The 25,765-nt window shown below is 37.5% G+C and overlaps 1 protein-coding gene across 2 annotated transcripts in view; it reads right to left on the bottom strand.

The window, feature by feature from the left end:
• Window positions 1–3,009: 3,009 nt before the first annotated feature.
• Window positions 3,010–25,765, bottom strand: part of UGGT1 (UDP-glucose glycoprotein glucosyltransferase 1) — a 42,840-nt gene continuing 20,084 nt past the window's right edge. Inside the window, exons 20-41 of one of the 2 annotated variants that reach the window (XM_027463887.3) lie at window positions 25,289–25,387; window positions 23,922–23,945; window positions 23,302–23,396; window positions 22,432–22,638; window positions 21,713–21,844; window positions 20,648–20,778; window positions 18,021–18,116; window positions 17,601–17,703; window positions 17,053–17,132; window positions 16,118–16,307; window positions 13,097–13,255; window positions 12,024–12,109; window positions 11,579–11,663; window positions 10,441–10,529; window positions 9,818–9,922; window positions 9,196–9,280; window positions 7,746–7,928; window positions 6,381–6,541; window positions 5,786–5,900; window positions 4,955–5,071; window positions 4,458–4,617; window positions 3,010–4,001 (exon numbers count right to left, since the gene is read on the bottom strand). In XM_027463887.3, coding sequence (XP_027319688.3) covers window positions 3,976–4,001; window positions 4,458–4,617; window positions 4,955–5,071; window positions 5,786–5,900; window positions 6,381–6,541; window positions 7,746–7,928; window positions 9,196–9,280; window positions 9,818–9,922; window positions 10,441–10,529; window positions 11,579–11,663; window positions 12,024–12,109; window positions 13,097–13,255; window positions 16,118–16,307; window positions 17,053–17,132; window positions 17,601–17,703; window positions 18,021–18,116; window positions 20,648–20,778; window positions 21,713–21,844; window positions 22,432–22,638; window positions 23,302–23,396; window positions 23,922–23,945; window positions 25,289–25,387 — 2,528 coding nt within the window. In that variant the 3' untranslated portion in view covers window positions 3,010–3,975. The remainder of the gene's footprint in view (window positions 4,002–4,457; window positions 4,618–4,954; window positions 5,072–5,785; window positions 5,901–6,380; window positions 6,542–7,745; window positions 7,929–9,195; window positions 9,281–9,817; window positions 9,923–10,440; window positions 10,530–11,578; window positions 11,664–12,023; window positions 12,110–13,096; window positions 13,256–16,117; window positions 16,308–17,052; window positions 17,133–17,600; window positions 17,704–18,020; window positions 18,117–20,647; window positions 20,779–21,712; window positions 21,845–22,431; window positions 22,639–23,301; window positions 23,397–23,921; window positions 23,946–25,288; window positions 25,388–25,765) is intronic. The other variant, XM_072042454.1, reaches the window with a different exon arrangement.

Here is a 25,765-nt window from a genome sequence, read left to right as displayed (position 1 = left end):
ACTTACTGTACAAGACCAAATACACATTTCTGACATTCAACTGCACCTTCTGTGCAAAACCGTCTACTTTTCAGTTTTTTGATAAACAAAGACTCTGTTTTGGAGCCTTTTCTTAGCTTTCCCTGAGTTTTTCAGAGTTGATAAAATCCAGATTCAGCTTTGCAGTTTTAAAAATTACGATTTGAGAACAGTAACGTTTCTGTTTACTATGAATTTAATAGCATAAAACTAGAAAACTAACCTAGAAGCACTAATTTTTTATTAGTAGGTAAAGTTGGAAAAATAAACACTTTACCTTAATGTAAGGTAACCTTAAATGTAAGACTTTTTCAGTAGTCTCCTTTAAGTGTTATTTTAATACCATTCTTAGCAAGACCAGCATGGAAGAGGAACTCTAAAACTCTTCCTGTATAATCATTTTAGAAAGTACCATAGCTGAATACAAGAGTAAGTGAACAAAACGTACTGAGAGTAATGCCGTTAAAACATCAGTTATGAGAACCAAAATAATTGACATGAGAGACAGAGGTAAAGAACAGAAATTTATTCTGTTAGTCATCTTATTGTTGTCACTGAGCTACGAAACTCCCTGCAACCTCAGTTCAGGTTCATTCAGTATTCATTCGAGAGTAACTCCCCCTGTCTTGGTTCACTAGGTAGCGGTGCCACAGAGGTATGGCATATTCTTTAAAAGATTACAGAAGTGGAGAGACCAAATGGTTTATAAAGGATTTGATTCCTAAAAAAACAACTGGATTGTTACTTTTTATTTTTTTTAAATCCCACCCCCTTTCATTTCCTTCTTTTACAAGAAATGCACCAGTAGCTCAATGAAGAGATAGCTTAACAACATACTTCAGTATTTCTCTACTTATTTTCCAGTAAGGCAGGGACATCTTCCTTTTAAAAGAATGTGGGGTTTTTAGTGTGAACATCTCGCCAACAGGACAAACTTGTTAGAGCCAGAGATGAGAAACAGCATCATCACTTTACCACAGAAGTAGCTTTCTAGACTGCCGATCCAAACTTATGCTGCAACCTCTTTAACCTCAATTTTCTATTTCTTGTAAGTTTTACAAGTTTACAGGAACAGGCCCTCAGTGGCATGATCAGAAATAGCTCCATTTCAGTAATCATCCTGGAATAAGATGCTTTTTGGATTTATTTGGCTGAAGATTTTCTTTTAAGGCCCAGTTGAGCACTACCAGCAAGCATACGCACAGATCTAAAACAAGTGAATATCCTCCTTTCATTGTTACTCTTGCGTGCAGATAAACAGTAGCTTTCCAGGAAAAACTGTAGTAGTTTACATTCACAATGACTAGTACCATGTGGATTTTATAATGTACTTAAGAATAGGTACAGGACTCTTAGTACAGCAAAATGTACAAAACCTCACAATACATGTGTCTGGTTTCTTCTTATTTCTATTAATTTTTTATAAAAAAAATAAATTAACAGAAGAGTATGGTCTCTGTTAGAGAATTTTTCTTCCTCGCTATAGCTTGCTAAAAAGAAAAAAACAAGTAGTGACATGGCTGTTTAAGTAAGTACATACCTTAACTATTAAAATGGAGGAGAGCATACTTAAAAAAGATAATTTTGTAACTGACATTTATTTAAAAAAATATTTTCTTCCTACCCAACTCCAAACAAGGCCTTGAAAATACTGTGCTAGATTTCAGAGGTTACTGTATTTTCTAGCTTCAGATAATATTTGACAAAAGTGAAGCCAAAGGTGTTTGATAGCAGAAGATCTTGTTTTGTAAAGAACTTGTAATTTCCTTGTTCTGAGTGCTGGGACAGACTTTTCCCCTACCCACACACCATCCATCCTATATAAGCCTCCCCTGCTGTCCCCTGCTTGTGTGCCATTCCATGTGCTCCAGCATGGTGTAAGTGGGTTGTAGCTGAACACAGAAAGAAGAGCATTGCAAGTGTTACATTATCTCTTTAAAACAGGCTAATTAACGTAATATTGAATTATTTTAATTTGTTGGCAGACATGTCACTGTTTTCTACACTAGAAAGAATTTTAGTGCAAGCCTGCTTAGCCTTAACTAGAACAATCTGACAGCAAGCATGAGCCACGTGTAACTTACAAAGCATCAGGGAGACTACTTGAATTGAAAACCCCACAAAGCGGAAGATACCTAAGCTGAAAACTCATACTCAGTTCATGGTTTGATATCTCCCTCTCACATTTGCTTAGCAGTCACTCTCAACAGAGGGAGATTGGTAACTCCAGAAAAGTAGTGGAAAGGCCATTTTCAATACTTACTATAAATGTGCATGCAGCATGACTGGTTAGTTTACTGACCCGTTCAGCAGTGACAGTGCTGTACATATAAGGGACCCTCTTTCTTCTCAACATCTTCTTTAAGAGTGTGGTTACTGAGTTGCGCATTTTCTTAAGCTGCCTATCCTGAGGCATTGCCCTTCTGAACAGTTTGAACTCTACAACTGCTGTCTTACAGATTCCTCCAAAACATGTATATCACATATAATACAGTATTTCCAGACAAATATCTTAAAATAAGCCTGACTTTAGTGTGAAGCTCTTACAGCACAGAATGCTTACCTGTATAAAAACATAGGAGATGGAAATGATCCTAATCTGGATTTCTAACGAAGCAAGGTATAAGGAGCTACGTTTTATTTTAGAATAGAAATGCTAGTTTAATTCTTGTATTTCAACTCTTCCATGTCTCAGTGTTCTAGGGAGTAGACAATAACCTTACTGAATGAGGGAAGCAGGGTTTAAGGATTTTTAAGGGGTATGTTTGTACAACAGTAACTATTGCAGTTATCTTTAAAAATTAAACCACAACTATGAATTACAAAACGAGCCCAATATAACTTATCCTAGGAGCAAATTGTTTCCTTGTCTGTACAGTAAATGAAAAAAAATGCAACTAAAATATTCAAAAACCCAAAAATCAAGTTAGGAGAATGTGTGCAAGCAAAAAAAAAAAAAAAAGGATGAAAGGACTGAATGTGAACTAAAGCTGAAGACCTAAGAACTCCGAAGTTTTTATTCATGTGACAACATCTCTGTTTAAAGAAAAATAAAGAAATTTACATGATGAAAAGCTTCCAAACTTCCACAGATTTTTTCCATAAACAAAAGAAAACATTCATGAATCAGTGAACCACAGAAATAGTAAAACCCTATCAGTTTTGCAGATCGGTTTAAATTTTGAGCAAGAAGGAAGGAGGGCACTTTTATTTCCAGTCAGATGGGCTAGGATTAATTGAACTGTCAGATTTAATGTTCTGCTCACATTGTAAGCTTAGGCATTTGTATTTGGGATGGGCATTTACATAGATTGCAATAGCTTTACATTAAGCCCAACCTTCAAAAGTTGGGCAATAAAAGATGACAGGAAATGGTGACTAGGTAATGCTGAATTTGATAAAAAATGAAAGGCATACTGAAGAAATCTGAGAAAGCATTTTTGACTGAAAACTTGCAGATGAAACAGTATCCCAATTCAAGGCCTGATGATTCTGAGCCTTTTAAAGTTACCTGGAAAAATTAACTCCACCAGTTGAGGTTAGGACTTACGTTCTAGCCAGTTCAGATTGTTCTAGTCTAGTTCAGATTGCTGTGTCTGCATTTTCCAGGCTCTCAAGTTAGATCTGAGGCTAATAGGATCTTCATCAGTTGTGGAGGTAGCAACAGCTGAAGGAACAGGCTGTGGCTTTTCCAGTGGATTTTGAAGTTGTGATTCTGAAATGCTAAACTCCATCATGGGCTCTTTCATTGCCACCACAGGTGCAAAAAACAGTAATGCTAATTCCAGCAATCCAGATCTTATTTCATATGCAGAAATTAACCCATAGGCAAGTAATAAAAATGCATACATCATCCCATTCAATTATTCAGCAGTTTTGCAGACATACCGGAAAAAAACAAGCTTTCAATATAAAAATTGTCTATGAAACAGTCTAACTTGAGTTTTTCTCCATGGATCATAATTCCACATGAGCTGCTTGATCTGTAGAAGAGGAGAGAAGAATAAATACTCCATTTCCAGCTTCCTTAATTTGCAAATTGGTTTGAAACTTAATATTCAAACCCCAGACACTTGTTCTTCGCAAAGTTATCTGGGACTGAAGAATAATTAATTCCCCTATATCTATAATGGCACTGTAATTAAGGGTTAAGATAAGGCCAAGTTCATAAAATTGCAGGAACAGGGAGGATCTTTAATGGAACTGAAAAAAGTAAGAAATAGATCTCTCTGTTCTCTAGGTTTCAGCATCAAGTTACACGTGCCTGACTTGGCAGAGTGCTTCTGTGCCATTAAAATAGGCAATTAACACAATTTAACACATCCTCCATGCAAGCCTTTACATGGTGCAAGCTTACAGTGAATGAGCACCAGGCTTTACCCCAGTCCAAACAGGTAAGAAGGAGATTGCAGCAGAAGGAAGACAGTCAGAAAGATTACCTTGTGTGTGTTGTCCTGACATCTTAGCTGGTGTTCCTGTTTCTTTTTCTTTCTGGAAAAGACTCTGGAGCTGTTTGATTTCTTGATCATAGTCCTGCCATTCTGGAACTATACGCATTGCTGCTTGCAACTTGGGCTCTTTGGTCATTGGGTTATTACACTGCAAACAAAACACACAAACTGTTCAAACACTTAATGCATAAATAAGCTCTATTTACTGAACAGAGGAATGCTTCCCCCTGGTGGAATTAATCTGTTGTTAGTGAACACTTAGTACACACCAGTATTTCAGCTAGAGTACAGTGTAAAGACTCTTCACAAATTCATGGCGCCACCCCTCTAAGAAAAATACTGAATATAAAGGGGAAAAAATGAAGTACTGAAAACACTGAAGTAAAAATATAGGATGAGGCACCTACATCTGAGAATGGGAAATGCCCTAAAATTTGTCATTATCTTATTGTGACATAAGAGTGAGGGAGCCATACTGTACTTACTAGATCAATGGTTTTTGCTCTCTTCTTTGAGGAATCATCACACCATGTTTCACACCAAAGCCACTCCTGTGGCAGTGATTTAATTGGCACCTGGTGGATCATGTTGTTAGGCAAATCCTGTTGTGAAGAATAAGATTTAGCAGCAGTTTCCACAGGGTGCAGTGCTGGGGGAACAACTGTCCCACCAGACAGCATTGAAAAGTTTTGTGATTTCTGTAAGTAGAGAGGTTTCTTCCCCAGGACAAGTGAAAAGTGATAAATCAACCTTTCATTCCAACCAGTCATTTGGAAAAAAATACGAAACTGAAAAATACAATTGTTAATCTTACTTTGTTGGAACTTAAGTTTAAGAGCAAACCTGTGTCAAACGTGTACTGGAGTTTGAAGACCATTCTTAAGTAAATAAAAATGCCGTGTTACTTTTCCATGCATAACAGTATAAGCCTTATTTCCTTATATCGTATTTGTACTGACATTATCAAGTCAGTACACAGTAAACCACTTGGAGCCAGACAGTTCAAGAAACTTTGTTTCTTCAGCAGAGCTGAAGAAACATTCAGATACATTCTTCTTAAAGTTCAGCTGTGTTACATATTTACCTTGGAGTATACTGGAAAAACTGACAGTCTGAAGACAGGTAAGAGGAAGCTGTTGTTTCTGCCTACCATCTATGTTTGGTTCTATGCACATGTGCCTCATTTGATGGCAGGGAGTAATGGGACTGCCACTGGCATTTGGCTTCGGTAGATATTTGGCCGGGACAGGAGAGGTCCTAATTTGGCATCATATCACAGTACATGCATGCGTATGTACAATGAACTAAATACACACCTGATCGAGGTTAGACAGACTGTTAGGGTCCTGACTAAGACCCTGATATTGTCCTCTGAGTCGATCTCCAGCTGCTATCTTTCTGAACTTCTTCAGATCCACAACATACAGGGCACTACATGGAGATGACATAGTTAGCAGTGACATTTGACTGACACGTAAATTACTGCAGCACCAGTAGACCCTGAGATTTAATGTTAAAAACAATTTGATATACTGCCACCAATAGATTATCTAACATAAGGAAGGAAAGCAGTTCTAACTAAGGTCATGGCACGTACGCAAAAAAATACTCAACAAATCTATCTTAGCTTTGTTGTCATGCAGTCCCTTCTTCCAACATTTGTTATTAACAAATGAAGATGCCTGTTTAGTTAACACTTCAGTTCTTCATCTGTAAAAGCTGTATCATACTTAATAACTTCAGTGTCCCTAGTGCTTCCAATGGACCAGAGGCAATGGAACCTTAAAGAAGCAACAGTAAGCAAAAAATGGTTCACTGCAGTGCTGTGGACCTCAGCTAGTTTTCTGCTAATTCTAATTCATAGCAAAAGCTTTCCACTTGCATTTTGGGGGGGGAATAACTCTTCAGTACCTGATATGGTATTTTCTTCCAGCTAAGTGACTTGCCCAGTATCCTGATTTCCAGAACCTGTAGCCATCCATTTCTCTTCGACTGTCACAGAACGGAGTATAACCGTAAGGAGCACCATCTAGATTGAAATCTCTTAATTCCTTTAGATCTGTGCGCACAATCTGAAGGGAAAGGACATTTTATTTTTATTTGTAGAAGCCTGCCAAGGGTTATTTTGAAATGCTGGTTAGGATTGAATTCAAACGGAGCTAACAGTGAAAAGACAAATCATCTGTTACTCTTCTCTACCATCATCTGCATTATGCATATGTAGTACAAAAACAGGGCACCAAGGCCACTGTCTCACTGGAGCTGGATCAATTAAACTTAAGTAATCTGATAGGGGTTTGCTTGACAACTGAAGTGCCAAATTGTTGCTTAGCAAGCAACAAAAATTTTCACTATAAATGAACTCTGCTATGATCCTTTGGTTTCCTTTCCTCTTGAAAGTTTGCAAACCCTTCAGAGATGAGGCTTTCTAATGTCTTTCTGACACAGACACTGTGGCAGTAATACTACTCTTAAAATACTACTCTAGCAGAAACAATCTACATTAATATATCTTTTAAAAACAGAGCAAAAACTGGATAAATTGAGAACAGCATAGCTTGGAATTTAACCTAGGTGATACGTAAGCATGAGTTGTAATGGTTTTAACTGACATGGGATCATGATGTACCTATGCCAAAATGCCAAAGGTATTTCATATTTACATGTTGATAATCCATACTTCTCAATTTCATAAAAGTTTTGGAAGTAATTTTTGTTGGCAGTTCTCACTGCACACGCACCCTGTACTTTCAAACCATTCAGGCAGTAAGCGCACACAAAGCCTTAACAGATATTGTTTGCTTTGCAGCAGGGCACGGCTTCATGCTCCAGGGAATTAGTTTCTCACTCCTCTGAAAGCCATTCAGATCTGGCCAAGTCAAAAGCAGGGGAGTGGGAGGAGGAGGGTGTTTGGTGACTTAGGAAAACACTGTGTGTGCTAAGTGATCTGCAGCCTGGGAGAACAGACAGAACTGGAACTGGAGAAGAGGCAGGGTAAAATCAGAATCTGTTTGGCAAACTAGCTGGAATCACAACAGCAAGTGAGTGAGGAACCAGAGAAAAGTAAGAAACAGGCCAACAAAAACACATTTTCTGGGAACAGGCAGGAAAAAAACATACTGAAGCATACTATAGTTATAGAATCAACCTTCAGTCATGCCTGTGAAATGCCCAAACTTGCAACCTTTGTAACAACACAGAAATTGTATTCAAGAATATACTACTCTTAGAGAGGAAGAAAGGAAAAAGATCAAGTAATTCCACCCTCTGTGTTACCTGATCAGCATCCACAAATAAGATTTTATCAACAGCTAATGGGAAGAGCACGTCTAGAAAGAGGATCTTGTAACCCCAGATGATACGCTGTTTCTCTGTTTGCTGATGAAGCCAGCGTGGCCATTTATACTGGACAAGCTCATACTGGAAATTATACTTCTCTGCCATGTATGGGATGAACTCCTGCAGAGGGAGGAGGAAAAAAGTAGCTTATCTTAGTTCTTTGTTACACTGCAGGAGAAATAAAAGTGCATTACAAGAAATAGACTTAAGTCCCATAGTAAGTCAGTGAACATTGGAATGAAGAAATTTAATAGCAGAAAGAATAACTACAGTTTCACAGTTACTTCAGACAGATGACATAAACCCAAACTGTACAATCAATATAGATTGTAAAGCCAACGATCATGAGACAACTATTTTGGCATCCTTTCACTGCAGAATTCCTTATAAGCCATTTTATAGTGATCCATATAGATCAGTTTAAAAGAATGCATTACTCAATTTGTAGAATTCAAATATGGGAGAGTTATTATTTAGAACTGTACAAAGCAGTACATGGAAATAATAAAACGAGAAAAGAATCAGGAAAAATCCTTTACTGGAACAACTTGTCCCACTATCGGATCTGATCAGTTGATATTCACATCTGTGAGGCCTCCTCTCACAGTGGGAGAGCACACATTTAGCCAAGGGATACTGGTAGAACATGACTGTTAGCAAGGGAAGGGGGTACCACCCCAAGAGCAGTCACAGCACAGACCATTTTTGTAGTGACAGGGACACTGCTAATTATTTCCCCTTGAGCTCATGACCTGGCAAGATTCTCTAAGAAAGGCTGCTTCCTAATATTACATGTTAAAAGTTCTGAATTCCTGAAATACACAGTTTTGACATTCTTTTATGTCCCGGTTATGGTATGAATTCTGCTATTTGATTCATGAAGTATCACAGACAACATTAAGTATTTCCAGCTACATTCCTCTGGAGCCTGTAGCACTCTAGCATGCACCACTCGCATACTCCAGTCAGTCTGAAAAGATGGTTTTAATAACTCCCTTATGAAGCTCTCACCATACCTAGTTGGTAAGCCTTTGCTTCTCTGGTATTTTTTTTTCCTATGCTCTTTCAACAATTATGTATTAGATGAATCTTTATAGCCCTGAATTTCATCTCAAAGTCTATACCATTACCATGCGAGTTAAAAAAAAAAAAAAAAAAGTTCAAACTCTTTCAAGTATCATTTTACTAGTAAATGCTTTTCTCTTAAATATTTACCTTCAACAGGAGCCCACTATTTCCAAAAGCTAGTTCTATGCTTTGTCAAAATAGAAGGTATACGAGACAAGAAAGTGTACATACTGTTTACATAACAGTATGATGCACAAGTCAAAACATTTTTCTTATTTACTTTTTCTGCAACAGAATAAATTTCTAATTAATAACAAACCTTGAATGTAGGCGATAAGTAGTTCTTCAGAAACCAGAACTTTAAAGGAGTCTTGGTATGTTTCAGCACAGACAACATCATTATGCTATCAAAAGAAAAAATAAAACATTTACAGGAATAGCTACCACCTGCTAGAGATCAGCTGCTTAACAGAGTACAAATTGCTATTTTACACTAGACTAACTATAGTATGTGAGATTACTGATCTTTGTGCATGAAGAAAAAGTGGGTAGCTTCACCCTATTAGATATTGCTTAATTTTATCTAAAATATAAAATCTGTTGGTTTTCACAGTGTTGAGAACAGAAGTTCAGATTCTCTTCCAAAGCAACTGTGACTTAAAATTTCTTAACAAAGTATCTGTATTTAATTATTTTCTAAGGAGAAATTTCTAGGGCAGCAACATGCTATCTATTAAATTATGTCTATTTTGAATGTCTGCATAGCAGGCAGACAAAAGTTACTGTAATACAGCAGAGGTAAAAAAAAAAAAGAAAAAAAAGACTTGAGCTTTTTTTTTTTTTTTTTTTTTTAATATTTTTGCAAATTCTAACCTTTTTACTTGTGAACAGCAGTGCACATTTACCATTTGAGACCCCCAGAATATAAATTCTGAACTAACCGTAGGAATCTTTCATAAAGGTGTCCTGAAGCCACAGAGAATATATTTAATACATCATCTTTATCCTGTTTCACATCTTCATTCTTTTGTCCTCCTGTGAATCCCCTGAAAGGATGAATATGTTTATATGAGAGACAAGATAGTTAAGGCCCAACTATACAGAAAAGAGTGTAACAGATTAAAAATCCCTATGGTGTTTGTTTCATATAGTACAATTGCATGGTTTGGTGTCCTCCTCCTCAGTCTGGACATCACAGTCCACAAGGCAGAGCACTGCATACACCAGCGTGGATGACCCAGTAACTTATATGTAACCGCCTATTCAATTGAAAGATTCCTGGCTGAGATACAGCTCTTGGAAACAAACAGTTCTTCCTGTAGCCTTCCCTGTAGCACAGGTGGTAAGGGAATATAAGCAGGGCACAGCAGTAATCTCAGTTCTCTAGAAACAGAGGGGTCCTATGAAAGACAGGGAGCTAGTGATGCACGGCTTTGATGAGTCAAGCCCTAAACTCAAGCTGTCTTAACAAATGCATATGAAATATCATGGAACTAGCTGTGTTATCAAAAAAGATGTTTTCCAGTTTCAAGAGGCTTGCAGGTTATTGTTGAATTAGCTTTACCATTTGAGAGATTCCCAAAATCCAGATTCATTCTCACTGGTACCATCACTTAGTAGATCTTCATTCATCATGTCTAGTTTTTTCTGAACCTGTGAAACATATCACTGCTTTAGTGAGCGGAACTAGATATTGGGCAAACAGCTATGGAGTGTTGTTGTGACACTAGCTCTGTTAGTATCCATTTCAGTTATGTCCAGTTAGCTGATGGGTAACCTAAGCTGTCTGGAGAAACAGCTTGGTAGTGAACTGACATTTTGAAAATAGATTCCAAAGCTGTTCTCAGATAACCAAGGGCATGTTAGTCTAGATCGTTAAAAATGCTTTGCTAAGAGGTATTTAGTGACCATCCTTGTTGGTGGAAATTAGCAGAGAAAAAAAAAAAATCAAATAAACCAGCAAACTGCCCCAAAAACAACACAAAACCTCAACATCACTTTCCATTTCTAGAAAGTATTATTTGCCATTGAAACTCCCAAGCAGTTAAGTAGGTGTGACAGAAAAAGGAAAGGCAAAAAAAAAAAAGGAGAAAAAAAAGGAAAAAAAGAAAGAAAACATCCCGGAATTACTCCAACACAAGTAAATCCTGTGAGGAAGCATGAACCAGATGTGTCACAACCATCATTTACCAGTCATCCTCATTAAGCTTTTCAGCTACATTGTTATATAATAGGCAACCCTAAAAGACAGTAGATAAATAAATTGCCTTTTAATAAAAAGGTATCCTCACCTATTCTATCAGATTGATAGATAACATATTACCAGATGAGTAAATTTTATCTGTAACAAAAAATACTGTCTCAGCGGACACATGGAATGTTTATAACTACACTTTTTATAAGAAAAACAGTCATGTCTTTTAAATAAGTAATAAGCATAACTGAGTCAGTAAAATTTAAGCATAATTGCTTCTCACATGCATCCAAAAGGAACAGCAGTTACATGTCATTCTCTCCTGTGTCAAAAGAAACAAAGCCGTGTCTACAGACAATTCCCTCTATTATAAGTGTTGCGATGTGAACGTTTTGCAAATTGCTTCTAATGTAAGCTTGTAGGAAGGGAGCATCAGGCCCTCAACAGTTCTTCCCCCACTACTGGTCAAAGAGTCTTTTTTAAGAGCAAATCCAGTTTTTATACTCACCTTCACTTTAATAATTTTGCTCTTGAAGTTGTTGAGAACAACAATAACTTCATTAGCTTCAGGTGGAGAGTCTGTGCCATCATGGCTGAAAATACAGTAAAATCACTTTTAGTTTGTTTTTTTGAAAACACTGCCTTTACTAAAAAGTAGAAATATGTCCTTTATTTCTTCTACATGTTTTTCTACATATTATTAAAGCTTAGTATTGTAAGACAGGTTTGAGACATGCAACAAGATTAACAAATACATATATTTGAACACAGACTGAGTTTTGTAAAGGAACTCATTTATTTCATCTCAACTTACGTACAGTACAAAATGCTATTTGCTGTTCAGTTCAATTACACTTTGGCAAATGAACTGTTAGATTCAGGTATTAGCATGCATATATCTAATTCAGAAGTTTAACAAGGAAAATATCAAGGTATCTCTTGTGCCGTCCTACCTGTAGATTCTATAGATATCCTCAGATCTGCCCTTTCTCAGTCTTAGAGTCCATGCACCAGGATTGGCCTTTAACTGGAAGTAACCCTGTAAAGGGAAAAGAGTATCTGCCAATTTCCAGAAAACACAAATGCAGAAAAACAGATTTGTAAGTCATGTATTTTGACCCACTGTTATATCTGGAAATAGTTATTTGTAAGCTAGCTGACTAATATAACCATAAGGCCTTAAAACCCAGAAAAGTAAGCATGTATGGGTGTGGGTAACACCACAAAACTTACAAGTTCCATTCAAAATCCTTAGTTTTTTGAAAGAGAAAGACAATTATTAAAAGGTCCAGCTTCATTTTTTAGATGACAAAAAGTCTTCAGAGTGTCTTGGTAGGAACAGCACAATTGTAAAGTTGTTTCTGCAGAAGGAATGAGCTAATTTCTAAACACTAGTTGGTAATTACACAGCAGCCTGTGAAAGGTTTGCCTCTAAAAACATAATTTTTATCTATTGTGAAGCTATACAGATTGGTATTTCAGCTACAGCAGGAAGTAGTAATGCAGGTTGTATATTTCAAGATTTCCCTTCTGCAAAACCTAAAAAATTACAATGTAAATTTCCAGTACTATATACATTTCTTGTTCAGTTTTCAGGTTCCAGATCTGAGAATTTTATTTCGTGATGTAGATTATTAAACCAAAAATATACAAACATTTGTAGCAACGTCTCAGTGTCCCATTCTTTTTTTTTTTCTTTGACCCCACAGGCATGCCTGACCTGTCCTGGAAAAAGGTTACCTAGAGATATTGGCATAATTTTAAGATACTCTAGAATATCCTCCTCAGCAAGCTAAAGGGAAAGAAGTGCATCTTTAAAAGGTAAGAGACAGACAAGTTTATTGCGGAGTTTTAGACATCAGTGTGAAGAATGATGTGGTTCTGATATTTGCAAGCAACTGTGGAATGCAAGTAATGCCATATATCCCCAGCATACATACTAAAAGATATTTAATGGTTTAACGTGAGGAATTGTGCTGACTGGAGAACCCAAGCTATTTGTTGCCAGTTTCAATCAAATGCTCACCAAGTTGGCCATAACAATGGTATCTACGATGACAGGATTGGTTGAAGTTCCCAGTGTAAACTGGAGTCCCCGAGGTGGCTGTCCAGTAGTAATATCATAGCAGTGTCCTTCCAAAAGCAGATATTCCAATTCATATTCTGCAGCAACAACGTTATCCACCTATAAGAAGATATTGCTGAATTCAGCATTAGCTGTAGAGTGCTATTCTTTTTTAGTGATTCAGTTACTATCTATAATAGCCATAGTAATCAACTAGCACTTACTTTACTTTACCAGAGTATTTCTATTAGACAAATACCATGTATTGGTAAGACTGTCCCTGATCAAAACTCTCAATCTCAACCAGTAAGATCCTAGGATAACAGAAGTGAAGGACTGTTGCTCTATTTTACGAACTCTTTTTACAGTTATTGTAGGATTTATTCAAATAAGTGATCGATCTCACAAGAAGCCTGTTGACAGGCTTCAGAACTTTGAATCAAAACCTCTATAAAGCTAATCTAATCTATCATCATCTGAAACAAACGTTTTATTTTGCTCTACGTTACTCTTACAATGTGCTAGGGGTATCGTCAGAAAGAGCGATTCCTTTCTTTTACACCAAACAAAAATTGCCAATAAAAAAACACTTGTCAAGTTGAACAAATCGCTTCAGGCATACAGACTCATAGAATATCCCAAGTTGGAAGGGACCCATAACAATCATCAAGACCAACTCTGGGCATCACACAGGTCTATCCGAAAATTCAGACCATGTGACTAAGTGCACAGTCCAAACACTTCTTAAACTCTTGACAGGCTTGGTGCTGTGTCTACATCTCTGGGGAGCCTGTTCAAGACAACCCCCTCAGCGAAGAACCTCTTCCTGATGTCCAGCCTGGGGGACCCCACTAGTGACTGTCAGCCAGCCTGATGTGGCCCCATTTACCACAACCCTTTGAGCCCTGCCCATCAGCCAATTGCTCACCCATCGTATGATGTTTTTGTCTAGCTGTATGCTGGACATTTTGTCCAGTAGAATCCTAGAGGAAACTGTGTCAAAAGCTTTACTGAAATCAAGAAAATCACATCAGCTGCTTTCCCTTGATCAACTGGACAGGTGATCTTATCTCCCTACCAGGCTATATTCATATTTACCCTGAGGACACCACATAAGCAAAATATTAGTCTAAGCTCACAAACCATCATCTCTCATTGCATATGCTACCCCCACTCTCTGAGCTTCAATTCACCTAAGTTGTGGGGGCAGAGAGGGGAACAAACAGAGGTTTGAAATGCATGGCTGTATCAGCCAGTTGCTAGTTCATTTATGGCTTTACACAATTTTGTTTTGCTTTTCGTCTCAGACCTTAATAATAAAAAAAAAACAACATCCAACAACAACAAAAGCTCCCAAACTCCCCCACAAGAAATCCGATTTCCTACACTTCCAACTGAAGTCATGCAGGCTTAGCAGCACTGGAGTCCACCACTGCACTGCACCAGATCCCCAAACACTACCAGAGATGCAAGAGTAAGGAGAGACTAACAGTAGGATATTCTATGAGGAAGTAACCCACATTTGTAACGACCACAAGGCTGTCCACGCTGTTGCTTTGCAGAAGGCCTATTTATAAGGAGTATGACTATCTTGTCACACGTGCAGCAGGTGGGTTTCCATGCTGCAGGTGTGGGAGGATGCTGGGGCATGGAGCCTGAGCTTCCCTCTCACCTCTAGAGGTGGCTCCTCCAGCTCATGGAGGAGGCACACTGGTGTGAGGATGCTTGTCCTGCCACTGCCCACACCACACTTTTCTGTGGATAAACAGAGGACTTGAACCTCCAGAGCTGTCACATCTTTTGCATACAATATTTTTTACTCTCCATATATGCAGTTTTTCAAGGCCAGCTACCAAGTGGCTTATTTCAAGGAAAAATGATATTAAACCATCTCCTTAGGCTATTCACTTCACACCCTGAAGTTCAAAATTTTACACTTTGCATCACTTACGGATTTTCTAACTTTTAATGTGTGTTTTTAGTGCACATTGTAACAGGTCAGCATAGTGCATTTGTAACCACTTATGAACCCATTATTTTTAGAACTTCTAAAAACTATTAAAGTCCGAGTTAATTTTTAACAGCAAGAGGTTAATAGTTAGCACTGAATGATCTATCCCGTTAAAGATTAAATGAGAATCATCAATTTGTACATACACATACCCTACCTTCCTTTGTTTTTACCACCATTTTTATACTTAATTTCATCTTCTTGGATTTTATTTTCTTCTTCATCATATCCTTAAGCACAGGGGCACACTGCCCAGGTCAGTATGCTAACAGTCTAATTCAAGGCCTGTTCTAATAACAACCACTTCCTAACACTATTACAGTTGAGTGGATTTCTGTTGCATCAGTTCCACTGTTTTATTGATACTGCAAATTCTTTTGTGGGTCACAAGAGTGTTTGTCGGTAACGAAAGCTGTGAAAACGAACAAGTAGCTAAAAATTGTTTGGTGGCTTTTCAGAGCAAGGAAAAGTAAGAGAAAATCACTTACTGGAACAAGACTCAGATCTTACTTCAGCATTTCTAAAGACAAGCTTAAAAAAAAAAGTGTCTTATTTTTTGTTAGGATATTAGCAGTACAGAGCTCCAATCAGAAATACGTTTTTTTAATTTGTAATTTAAGATGACCAACAGAGTTTGTTTCTTGCTCAGGACGTTCTGAAATGCTATACACACACACAGGCATGTACAGTCAAAACAGCATGTCTGTAGGATCTGCTTCAGACCTACAATATTTTTCAACTTGTGGTCCCCAGACATCCGTGAGCATCAGAGGGCAGCAATTTGCCAGCAAGCTTTATCTGCAGCCCTCACGTAAAACTTTCAGGGGTCCGCAAACGTATAAGTGTTAACATCTACGCCTTTATGTTTATTATCATTTTAAAATTTTAAAAACCTTTCCCATTACAAAAATACCCCCTGGAAAACCAACAATATTTAAATGCAACAATAGTAACGTGCTGATTTCACATACCTCCTCTAAGTAAATGTTGTCAAGGTCATATGGGGTTCTGACAGATTCCACCATCCAGCTCTCAGGAGTATTTAGGTTCAAAGTGAACAGTGGAGACTGAGGCATATCCAAAAACTTGGCAATTGGTCCAGAAGCAAAGTTGTTATCCGCTGTGAAAGAAATTTCTGGCTCCAAAACATAGCGATAAAAGCTGAAATTTCAGAAAGATAATTTCAGAACATATTTCTGCCATACTCTGCATACATTTCACTGTTTGAACTTGCTGACATCATCAGTTTTTCCAGAGCTCCAATGTCTTCAAGAAGCCCAATATGGAATTTTTATTCCCTGATGTGTATGTAAGGCTTTGTCCAAAGCATCATGCTTAGAACAATCATAATTTATCTTGAAGGAGCAACCAATGCTTACACGACTCAGCCAATAAGATTAGCAAGTTATTTACCCTTGCTCATAGCTATAGAAAGACCCACCCAACTTGTAAACCACCAGAACTACCTCATGCCATCCACAAATTACTATATTCTCTATACTATGTTCTCTATGGGAAATCATGTCATTGTACAAATGAGTTGAAAGCAGTTAATGAGACCTTCCAAAGGACATCTGACCATGTCTCTGTGCTTGCACATTCCAACAGGTTTACCTTTCTCTCTTTCTCAGGGTTGTTGGATCGTGTTTGGATGTTTTGTTTGGTTGATTGGTTTGGTTTTGGTGTGGTTGGATGGGAGGGTGGGAGTAGAGGATTGGGAGAAACAGCCCAGAGTTGTGGAACCTGGTAGGGGTGGTTTGCTCAAACAGGCTACACTGTAACTTGGGACAAGTCTTCCAAACAGTCATTGCCAACTGCACTGTTTTAAGCACATGCTTCCATACGGCTATTTTTCAGGTGTCTGTTTTTTTTCTTTTGTTTTTAACCCCAGAATGGTGTTGCTTACCTTTTCAGAGGCATGTCAGAAAGTTTGGACTGGCAGTTCATAAACACTCTTAGGTTCATATTTATCAATTGGTTCAAAACCTGAAGTAACAAAAGAGACATCCCTTAAAATTCTAACTAGGAACGCTGACCAATGTTTTCCTGGACAAGACCTCTCAAGAAGGCATGTAACCTGCTTGTTTTTCAATCATCCCTTTTCATTATTTGCTTCACCACACCCATCTACTTAAAACAAGCAGCTAAGAGATCAGTTACATGCTTCCTCACACTCCAGGCATTGGTTTTGGGATGCAGAGACTTCCTTTCTCAAGAAAAATTGTTGCAAACTGAACTTAAAATGGTGAAACTAAACGCTGACTAGAAGATATCTAAGCATGATCTTGTTAGCATAGTGCGGAGGAGTTTCGATAATGCATTATGTATTTCAGCTGCATTATGGGAAGGCCAGTGGTCACTACAGAGTCAAGGAGGAAGACAAACATTGCAAAACAGATCTGGAGAGAACTTTTTGAAATTGTCATAAAACACATTAGAACACTGTATACATACCAAAAGTAAAGGAGCAAGTCTTTGAGCATCTCTGGTAACTGGATCAACAATAGCCACGACATCAAAGTATGTCTCCCCCTCTTTTGGTCTCAGTTTAACTGCACTAAACAGAAAAAGAAACAATGTTAAGCTATAAAATATATTGGATAAATACAGCAAAAACACTACACGTCTCCTTCTGATGTCAGATTACTTTCCAAATGCTATTTATCTCCTGAAATTAGATATAGAAGAAAATACATACATACACATGTACAGAGATAAGTACACAGATGTATAACTTATGAAATCTGACTGTGCTCTGAAAACTGTTGGGGAGTTCCCTATTGCTACTTGGACTTTTTTTTGACATTAAATGTAACTTAAAAACATGGGAATGTTAAAAGACAAGGAAGAGCATATTGCTTAGCAATCCTATACCTGTATCGTTCTTCAAAAAAGTGATATTCAATCCTTGCCTCTCCTTTTGGTTGAGCAGAGAGAAGAGCATCCACTTTCATTACCAAGTCACTAGCACTGAAGAAGGAAAAAAGAAGTTTACAGCTATTCACAAAATGCATGTACCTACTATGTTTCTGTCAACTAGCAGCAAAAGAAGTCAGAACTGAATACGTAAACTAAAAGTTCTACCACCTCTCTTCAAAAGCATTTCCTTGCTTGCACATATTTATAATTAATTAATTAGAAAAACAGTCGTATGGAATAGATGATCAGTGCTTCTGAAAACACAATTTATTCCAGAATACGGTGTCCTTACTGTCCTCCTCCTTTTACTCCAATGATTCTTTGAAGTAGCTCTGGAGAATCAAACATATGTAGGGGTTAACCTACCGGTGAGATAATTTAAATGAGTTGCAGTCTTCTCATCCCTAAGGGTACCAAAGGGTTTAACTAGCAAATACAGAGCAGCTGGCATTTTAGGTGTCAACCATGCTGCAGACACTGCATCCCTTAACTCCACCAACCTCTCTTAGACCTGTAAGAAATTCAGATCATTTCACAGCAGTCTTTTTGTTTTGTACTGTAAATCTTAAGTACTAAGAAGAAATAGAGAAACTTTCAAGACAGAGGGGTCCTATCATTAAAATATAATAAATTTCTGACAATTTCTTCCTTTTTATTATTCCCATAAGTTTTCTTTAGCTTTACCAAGAAGCAATACTGTACTTAAAGGTCTGCCAGCTTTTCCTTTATTAATTCGGTCTCAAAGATTTATACTGACAGCTGTTTAAATTGTTCATACCAAAAACATAAGGCTGGTGAAGTCTGCTAGGTTCTACGGTGTTTTCCAATGCAGCAGATCAGCTCAAAATTTTGCAAAAAACCTTGGCAGCATTCAAATAAAACACACACAAAAGAAGACTGTTCTGTCCAAAACTACCCAATATTCTAACTATATCTTCTCCCACCCTATTATCCAAAAAGGATTATATCCCTTTGGATTTCCAATACAGGAACAAATGTGAAAGCATTGGGAACACTGTTAAAACCCATCCTCTTAGGATTCAGAATCTCAGAAGATTTCTGCACAAAAGACCATATGCTTCACAGGTTCCTGCTCTAAGGAACCTGCTTTGGCAGGGGGGTTGGACCTGATGGTCTTTGAAGGTCCCTTCCAACCCCTTCAATTCTGTGATTAACATACCTGATTGGCCTCTAACAGCCAAGCAGTATCACAGAAAGATGTAATGCTAAATGGGGAAAATACCTTAGTGATAACCTCCATCTCCACCACCACCCCCATGTGCTTATGGGCTTCAGATTTGAACCAGAAGATGTCTTTCCTCTGAATACCTTGCCTCTGTTCTTTTTGTAAGAATTACCTAGAACTATGATTTTCACCATTTCACCTCTACCTCTTTTTCTGTTGTTTCTCTTTAAAAAGTTAAAAGCAGTTTACGTGATTCTCTGATTCTCACTGACAGCAAAATGTATTACTCAACTGTTTCTGATATTGATAAGCCAGCAGCAGGTAGCTGAACTACAAACAGATTCAGAAAGCATACTCCAGTATCTCATTTTCTTCCTTTCTTTCTCCTTTTAAATAAGTAATCCTACATGAGTTATGAAAGCCTGGTATGTAGGAGGTAGATGGTTTAAAGCAGTGTGTCAGTTAAGATTTAGCTGGGAGAAAAACCCACGATAAGTCTGAAGGCCTTGATATTAACAAGAAGTTAGGCTTCTGTTCCATTTAGAGAAGCAGAACAATAATCCAGTGAAGAAAGCATTTTCAAGAATAAATGTAAGAACATGTAGCAATGCATACCACTTCATAACACGTACCACGGCAGTAAACAACTCTCCTTTGCATATAGACAGATTCTCTTCTGGTAAAGCTGTCACCAATCAGTCTCCTAAGCCTCAAATGAAACTTCAGCACACAAGCAAGGAATTTAGCCAGACCCTGTAAAATGCACCACCACCCTCACTCTTCATTTTTTCAATCCACCTGTATCTTTTTTTTTTCCCTCATGCAACAGATCATTTCCAGGTAACACAGCAGGCTGTCGCTGTGATCCAGGGACTACCTCTATGATTACCAACCAATGCATTTACAGTTTCATGTTCACATGAACAGTTTTATGGTAAATTCCTACTGTATTGAGCATATAGTTTCTTTCTGCTAGTCTGTGAAACTTCAACCAGCACAGCTCCTTCAACTTCATTACAAGACATGCAGCCACATCAGATCGCTACTCGATATAGATAACAAATCAAGAATGAAGAACTCTGAGCACAGAACTGTATTAGGGGTTGCTACTACTCCCACTACAGCTTCCTGAATCTGGGGGACACAGTTGCAGCTCCATACCTACACAAGATTCTATGAACTATTCTGTGAACTGCAAAAGAAGTCACTAAAACACTTTAAACCCAAGACAATTTACATCTCTGTCCTTTCTGACTTGCTCATCTGAGCAGCTGAGCCATGACCATATGAATACATGTTAGTTTATAACACCTATCCAGTGTGTACTTGGTAGAAGCTTTCTCTAGGCTGCAGAAAAGCACTTCATCAGAATACCAATCTCTTCATGTTTACTTACAGGTCTTCTTCAAATCCCAGCTGCTGAATTTGAGATTTGATTTTCTGTCCTGATGTCTTTAGTATGATATTCTCAAGGAGATGGAAATCATCCTGATTGAACATCTCACCATCCTCTAATGGGCCAATGATCTTTATTAAAAAAAAAAAAAAAAAAAAAAAAGTGGGATCAGCATTATTAAGTAAAGGCCACACTGAAAAAAAATCATAGGTATATTAAATACTCAAGCCCAACCTTGGTTGGTTGTCAACTTTTCAGGCAAATATTAATGTCCATGGCCACAAAGTTTAAGAGAATTCTATCTACTTATGGACAAGGACAAAAATATCCCAAAGTCATAAATTGCATGCTTAGAATTTTCACTGAGTGCTTGATTTGCAAAAATATAGCTTATTAAACTATACATGCAATATTATGCCTTTAAGGGTTAACAAAACACCAGGCCAATTGCAGTAGTCCAGAAAAACTCCAGCAAATTTCACTCCTCTAGCCTTCAAAAGACTAAAAGCTTACCTGTACAATCCTTACTATTTTGCTAATGACAGAACTAGAATGCCACAATCCATCACCTAAAATCCTTAACACACTGAAGAACACAGAGTATACAGCAGCCACTGGAACTTTCTCCCCCCCCCAAACCTAGCTAGCGAGCAGGTGGCAGAAGAAAAATGAATTGGTATGTGGCCAGGTTTCATTACTGGTAGTGAAATACTCTTGTATCATGATCTGCTTAATCTAAGTGGCTCTTGTAAAAAGAGGTAGTAGAAGAGATCAAGACACCAACGTTGAGCAATGAACAATCACACCACAATCACTCAAATTTATCATCCCTTTCAGCCTCTGGACTCAATTCATTGCCAATGTGAGTGCAACTGCTATTGACAGAGCTGAGTTTGTATGCAACACCAACAGCTAACTGTACACAGTACAAAGAAGAGGTCACTGCAGGTCTGAATAAATGAACTTGGAAGCAGTCAAGTGGCCTAAAGAAGGCAAACTCTCCACTCAACCTTTGCGTCTTTCCCACATGTAGAATCTCTTTCACCATCTGGTGATTGATCTCACCCTTCCATTGCTGATCACAGCCCTCTGCCCCTTCTTCAGCTTTAGAACGTCTCTGCAGTATATAGCATGGGACAGAATAAAATCCACCTTAGGAGACTCAAAGGCTTCTTTGAAAATATTGGTATCCATACCCTGAAAGAAAAGAATACCTGTCATTGAAATAGGAAGAAAAATACCCCTCTGAACACTTCTTAAAATACATCTTTTTGTTCATGTTCAAGAATATCTTAATGCCTTGCTAAGATTTATCTCTAGGCCCCTTCATTTTGTGGTCTTAAACCTCGTTCTTGCCAGTTATCATCAAACATTATCACAATTTCTGATGTGAAGGGCCACAACCCTAGCAGCTGTTGCTAATTAAGCCAGTAGTTCCATTCATTTGTTCTTAAGAGATCCTTGCATAATATTTCAAGGCTAGTTTGAGAAATGCAATTTTTTTCTCTGCTTTTTAAAGAGATTATGAGATTGAAGTTCTCTCTTAAACCCCAAGAAACCACTCACACAAATAGATTCCTGAATCTGCATTCTTTTGACTTTTTCAAGTTGCGTAGCTTTCATGTGCATCTTTAGATGGACTGTTTTATTTGGGTAAGCTCAAACTTTCAGAGCAATGCAAAAAATGTTACACTCGATTGTTACCTTAACTGCACATACTACAATAAGAAATTCATTAGATGAGCAAGTACCCTACCTTTGTAAACACCAACAGACATGCTTACCCCAACAGCAAATTCTAAGATGTCAGCTCCTGCCTCTAGAGCCTTCGCAGTTTCTTCTTTTGCCATTTTGGTGATGAAGTTCTTGGCATTATTTGATGTTTGTGTCTGTAGAGCTGCCCAAATGGCCTTAGCGACAAGCGTGTTCTTGCTGTTTGGATCTTCACTGGGATTATTAATCATGCTAATTCGAACATTATTGCTGGATTTCTGTGTTTAACCAAACACGTATTAGGAAAGTTTTAGGTTTCATCTTTCTTTTAAATGAGAAGTAGTCTATAAGACAATAAACTCCATAGCAAAAGTTTGTAAAAGTTATTTTAACCAGGAAACCAGATTTCAAATCAGGCAAATAACAGCACAAAGTTAAAAGGCTGAATGAACTAATTTAACTTATTTTTTTTAATACTTAATTTTACTTAAGTATTTAGTTTACCTACAGGCATCACTGTGATATCTTCTAGATAATACCGTGCTACACAAGAGATTTAGGACCACGGCCAGCACTCAGAGAGCTGGCAAAAGAGTGATTTAGGAGTAAGCTACATATTTTTGTAATTCAGTTACTTTCCTGGAACAAATAAGAGCAGAGAGCAGTGCTCATGTTAATCTCCAAACAAAAACACAGACACCTTCAATTTAGAACCAGAGGCCTAAAAGAACATCTTTTCTTTATTGTATTAGCATAGTGCCGTGAGGGGATTCTGTCCTAATACAAGAAGGTCAGGGAAGTTCCAGCCCCCTTAAGCTGGAAAATAGAGAACCGGTCTCCCCAGGGTCATAAAACTGGAAGAAGCACAACTTGTGTTTTTCAAGCCTCTTTCCACTGTTTTATTATCACTTCTAATCTGTGCAAGTGAAAATACTACTTACCTGGTGTTTAATGGCATCATACAACAATTGCCTTCCTGAAGGTTTATCAAAGTCACCAACAATCCAAAAAGTAACTGGTCTAACAAAAGAATCATCTGCAGAAAAAAAGGGGGGGTGCAGGGGGAATATTTGAAGGTGAATGAAGGAAAGCTTCAGGTTTTCTTTATTTGGAGGAAAAACAAGGTGCACATGCAAAGATTTCAAAAAAAACGTAAAAAGATATATGAAAAAAGTGGAGAAGGCTAAGCTAAAAAGTCTGACAAGAGAGGAACAGTAGTATTGATATCAGATTTCATTTACCTCATTCAGAAAACCCACATGGGACAGCATGCATGACTGTTTCTAAACTGGATTTCTTTATTTTTGGTACCGATTTAATTTAGAAATTATAAAAGGAACCTATAAATAACGTACTGATTCCAACTAGGGTACAGATATATCACTTCTTTGTACTGAAGCTGTTAGTTCAGAAAATCAGGTTTGTTTAAAGAAAAAAAGTGATGAACCAAACATGCATTTAAACACCTTTCTTCATTTCTTGCTGGTACTAAAGCCAATGTTACAAAGGAACCAGAAAATTCCCAAAACAACAACATACGGAATGCTAAAGCATGTTTTACCATAGATCTCCTTGGAAGACATTCCTGGTCAAAAAGCAGAAAGGAAAAGAGGAAAAGGAAAGAGGCGTTAATAATTTGACAGTAATCCTAATGCATATCAAGAAGTCGCAGCACTGTGCTGGGCATAATTGAATCACTGAAGCTCAGTTCCAGCAAGCAGCAGGTTCACCTTAATTTTATCAGAATAAATTTTGACACCTCCTCACCACCAGATAGACTGATGCTTTATTTCCGTACTACAGCACTAGTCATAGCAGTCACACACCACCCCATGAAGGTATTGTTTTTAAGACCACTTGCAAAAAAAGCTGTGCCATTATGACTTGAATTGTTTGTTATCTTCACTCTTCAAAAACTAGCAAGACAGCACCATTTCAGTTCTGCTGCTGAGCCATCTGTACATATAAATTCATTGTTATCTTTAAAAAATAAATGTGCTACAGCATTACTATAATCAGATACCAGTTATTAAGTATCTTATTTGACCCAGAACTGTCAAGCCATGGGATTGCAAACTAATACATACTTAAAGGAGCATGCAGAGAGAGAGGTTTAATTAATAACCTACAAAGAGAAAGCAAGAAACTCCTTCAGGTTTAAGTGGCAACACAAACCAAAGGCAAATACTAGACAGAAGCAGTGGGAACACTTAAGGCCACGCATGCAGCTGGCTGAAGTAGTACTGGGGAAATTTAAGAGAGCCTAAGTAAAGAAGAGAGGCAGGAACAAGAGGAATTGGTTCAAATGACAGCAGCTTACTTATGATTTCTAACAAAAATGCAGAAAAGGCCTGATTAAACTCTGTATTATATCTGTGCACACATTTCTTATAATAAGCAGTGTAGAAGAGTTTTAAGACTAACAGGGGACACAGGTATACCTATAATAAAGCGATACCATCATTAAAAAAAGCAGTGTGTGCACTGGGGAAATAAAACCAGCACAGACCAGGTTGGCAGTTGCCTTATATAATGGGCAATAATTTTTTTTTATTTTATTTTTTTTTGAATCAATACACCTTTTAGTAATTTTGAATTAGGAAAAAGAGTTATAGTCCCCCTTTATATTTTTTTAGTCAGTGTAATTGGAGGATCGGAGCTTAACATTGCTGCGTTTCTGATGGTTTTATGCAATGCAGGAAGAGCTGGTTGGGTGGGACTCCATTATTAATAGGAGGCTGGGTTTACAGATGGGAACATTTTTGTTCTATGCAGATGTCAAGCCCTATAAAAGTGTTTATTTTTAACACTTAGATCGTACCGCTGTCCACAGGCCTGATCAAGGTTCAGTGAGTGTCTTGAGTACTGTATGCATGCTTGGAAACATGCAAGAATAAATTTGGGTTCATAATCCACTGCAGATGTTACCTTTCTTTGTTAAGTAGGTCATGCTGTTTGCTACAGCAGCTGTCTTCTCTTTGGAATTCAACGTGGTAAATCTAGCAAAGTCATCCACAAAAAAATTATCTGACAAAGAGAAAAAGTATTTAGATGCCAAAGCAAACAATTTCCATGTAAAATTACAGAAAAAGGACTACTATTATGAAAATGGTAAGAACACATCCCACATTTTGTCCCCTGTGATACTGCTTTTTAGATTTAATTTCCATTACTAATATATAATAACTTTAAGAATGTATTTTTTTGTGTGTCATAAATGAATAACTACATTGCATTTTTTATATGTAGAAGTTAATTGAAAGAATTATTTAAGTGTCACTAGGTTCAGGTTAATTTATTTAAACAATATACATTCAAAATCCTATTGCTTTTACTATTTTTCAAGAAAGGTAGTTGAACAATTGTATTTGCAGTCCTGACATTATAATGCAGTCTCTGCATGCA

Source organism: Anas platyrhynchos, chromosome 9 (assembly GCF_047663525.1).
Source record: "Anas platyrhynchos isolate ZD024472 breed Pekin duck chromosome 9, IASCAAS_PekinDuck_T2T, whole genome shotgun sequence".
Lineage (NCBI taxonomy): Eukaryota > Metazoa > Chordata > Aves > Anseriformes > Anatidae > Anas > Anas platyrhynchos.
This window is presented reverse-complemented; position numbering and strand designations above follow the sequence as displayed.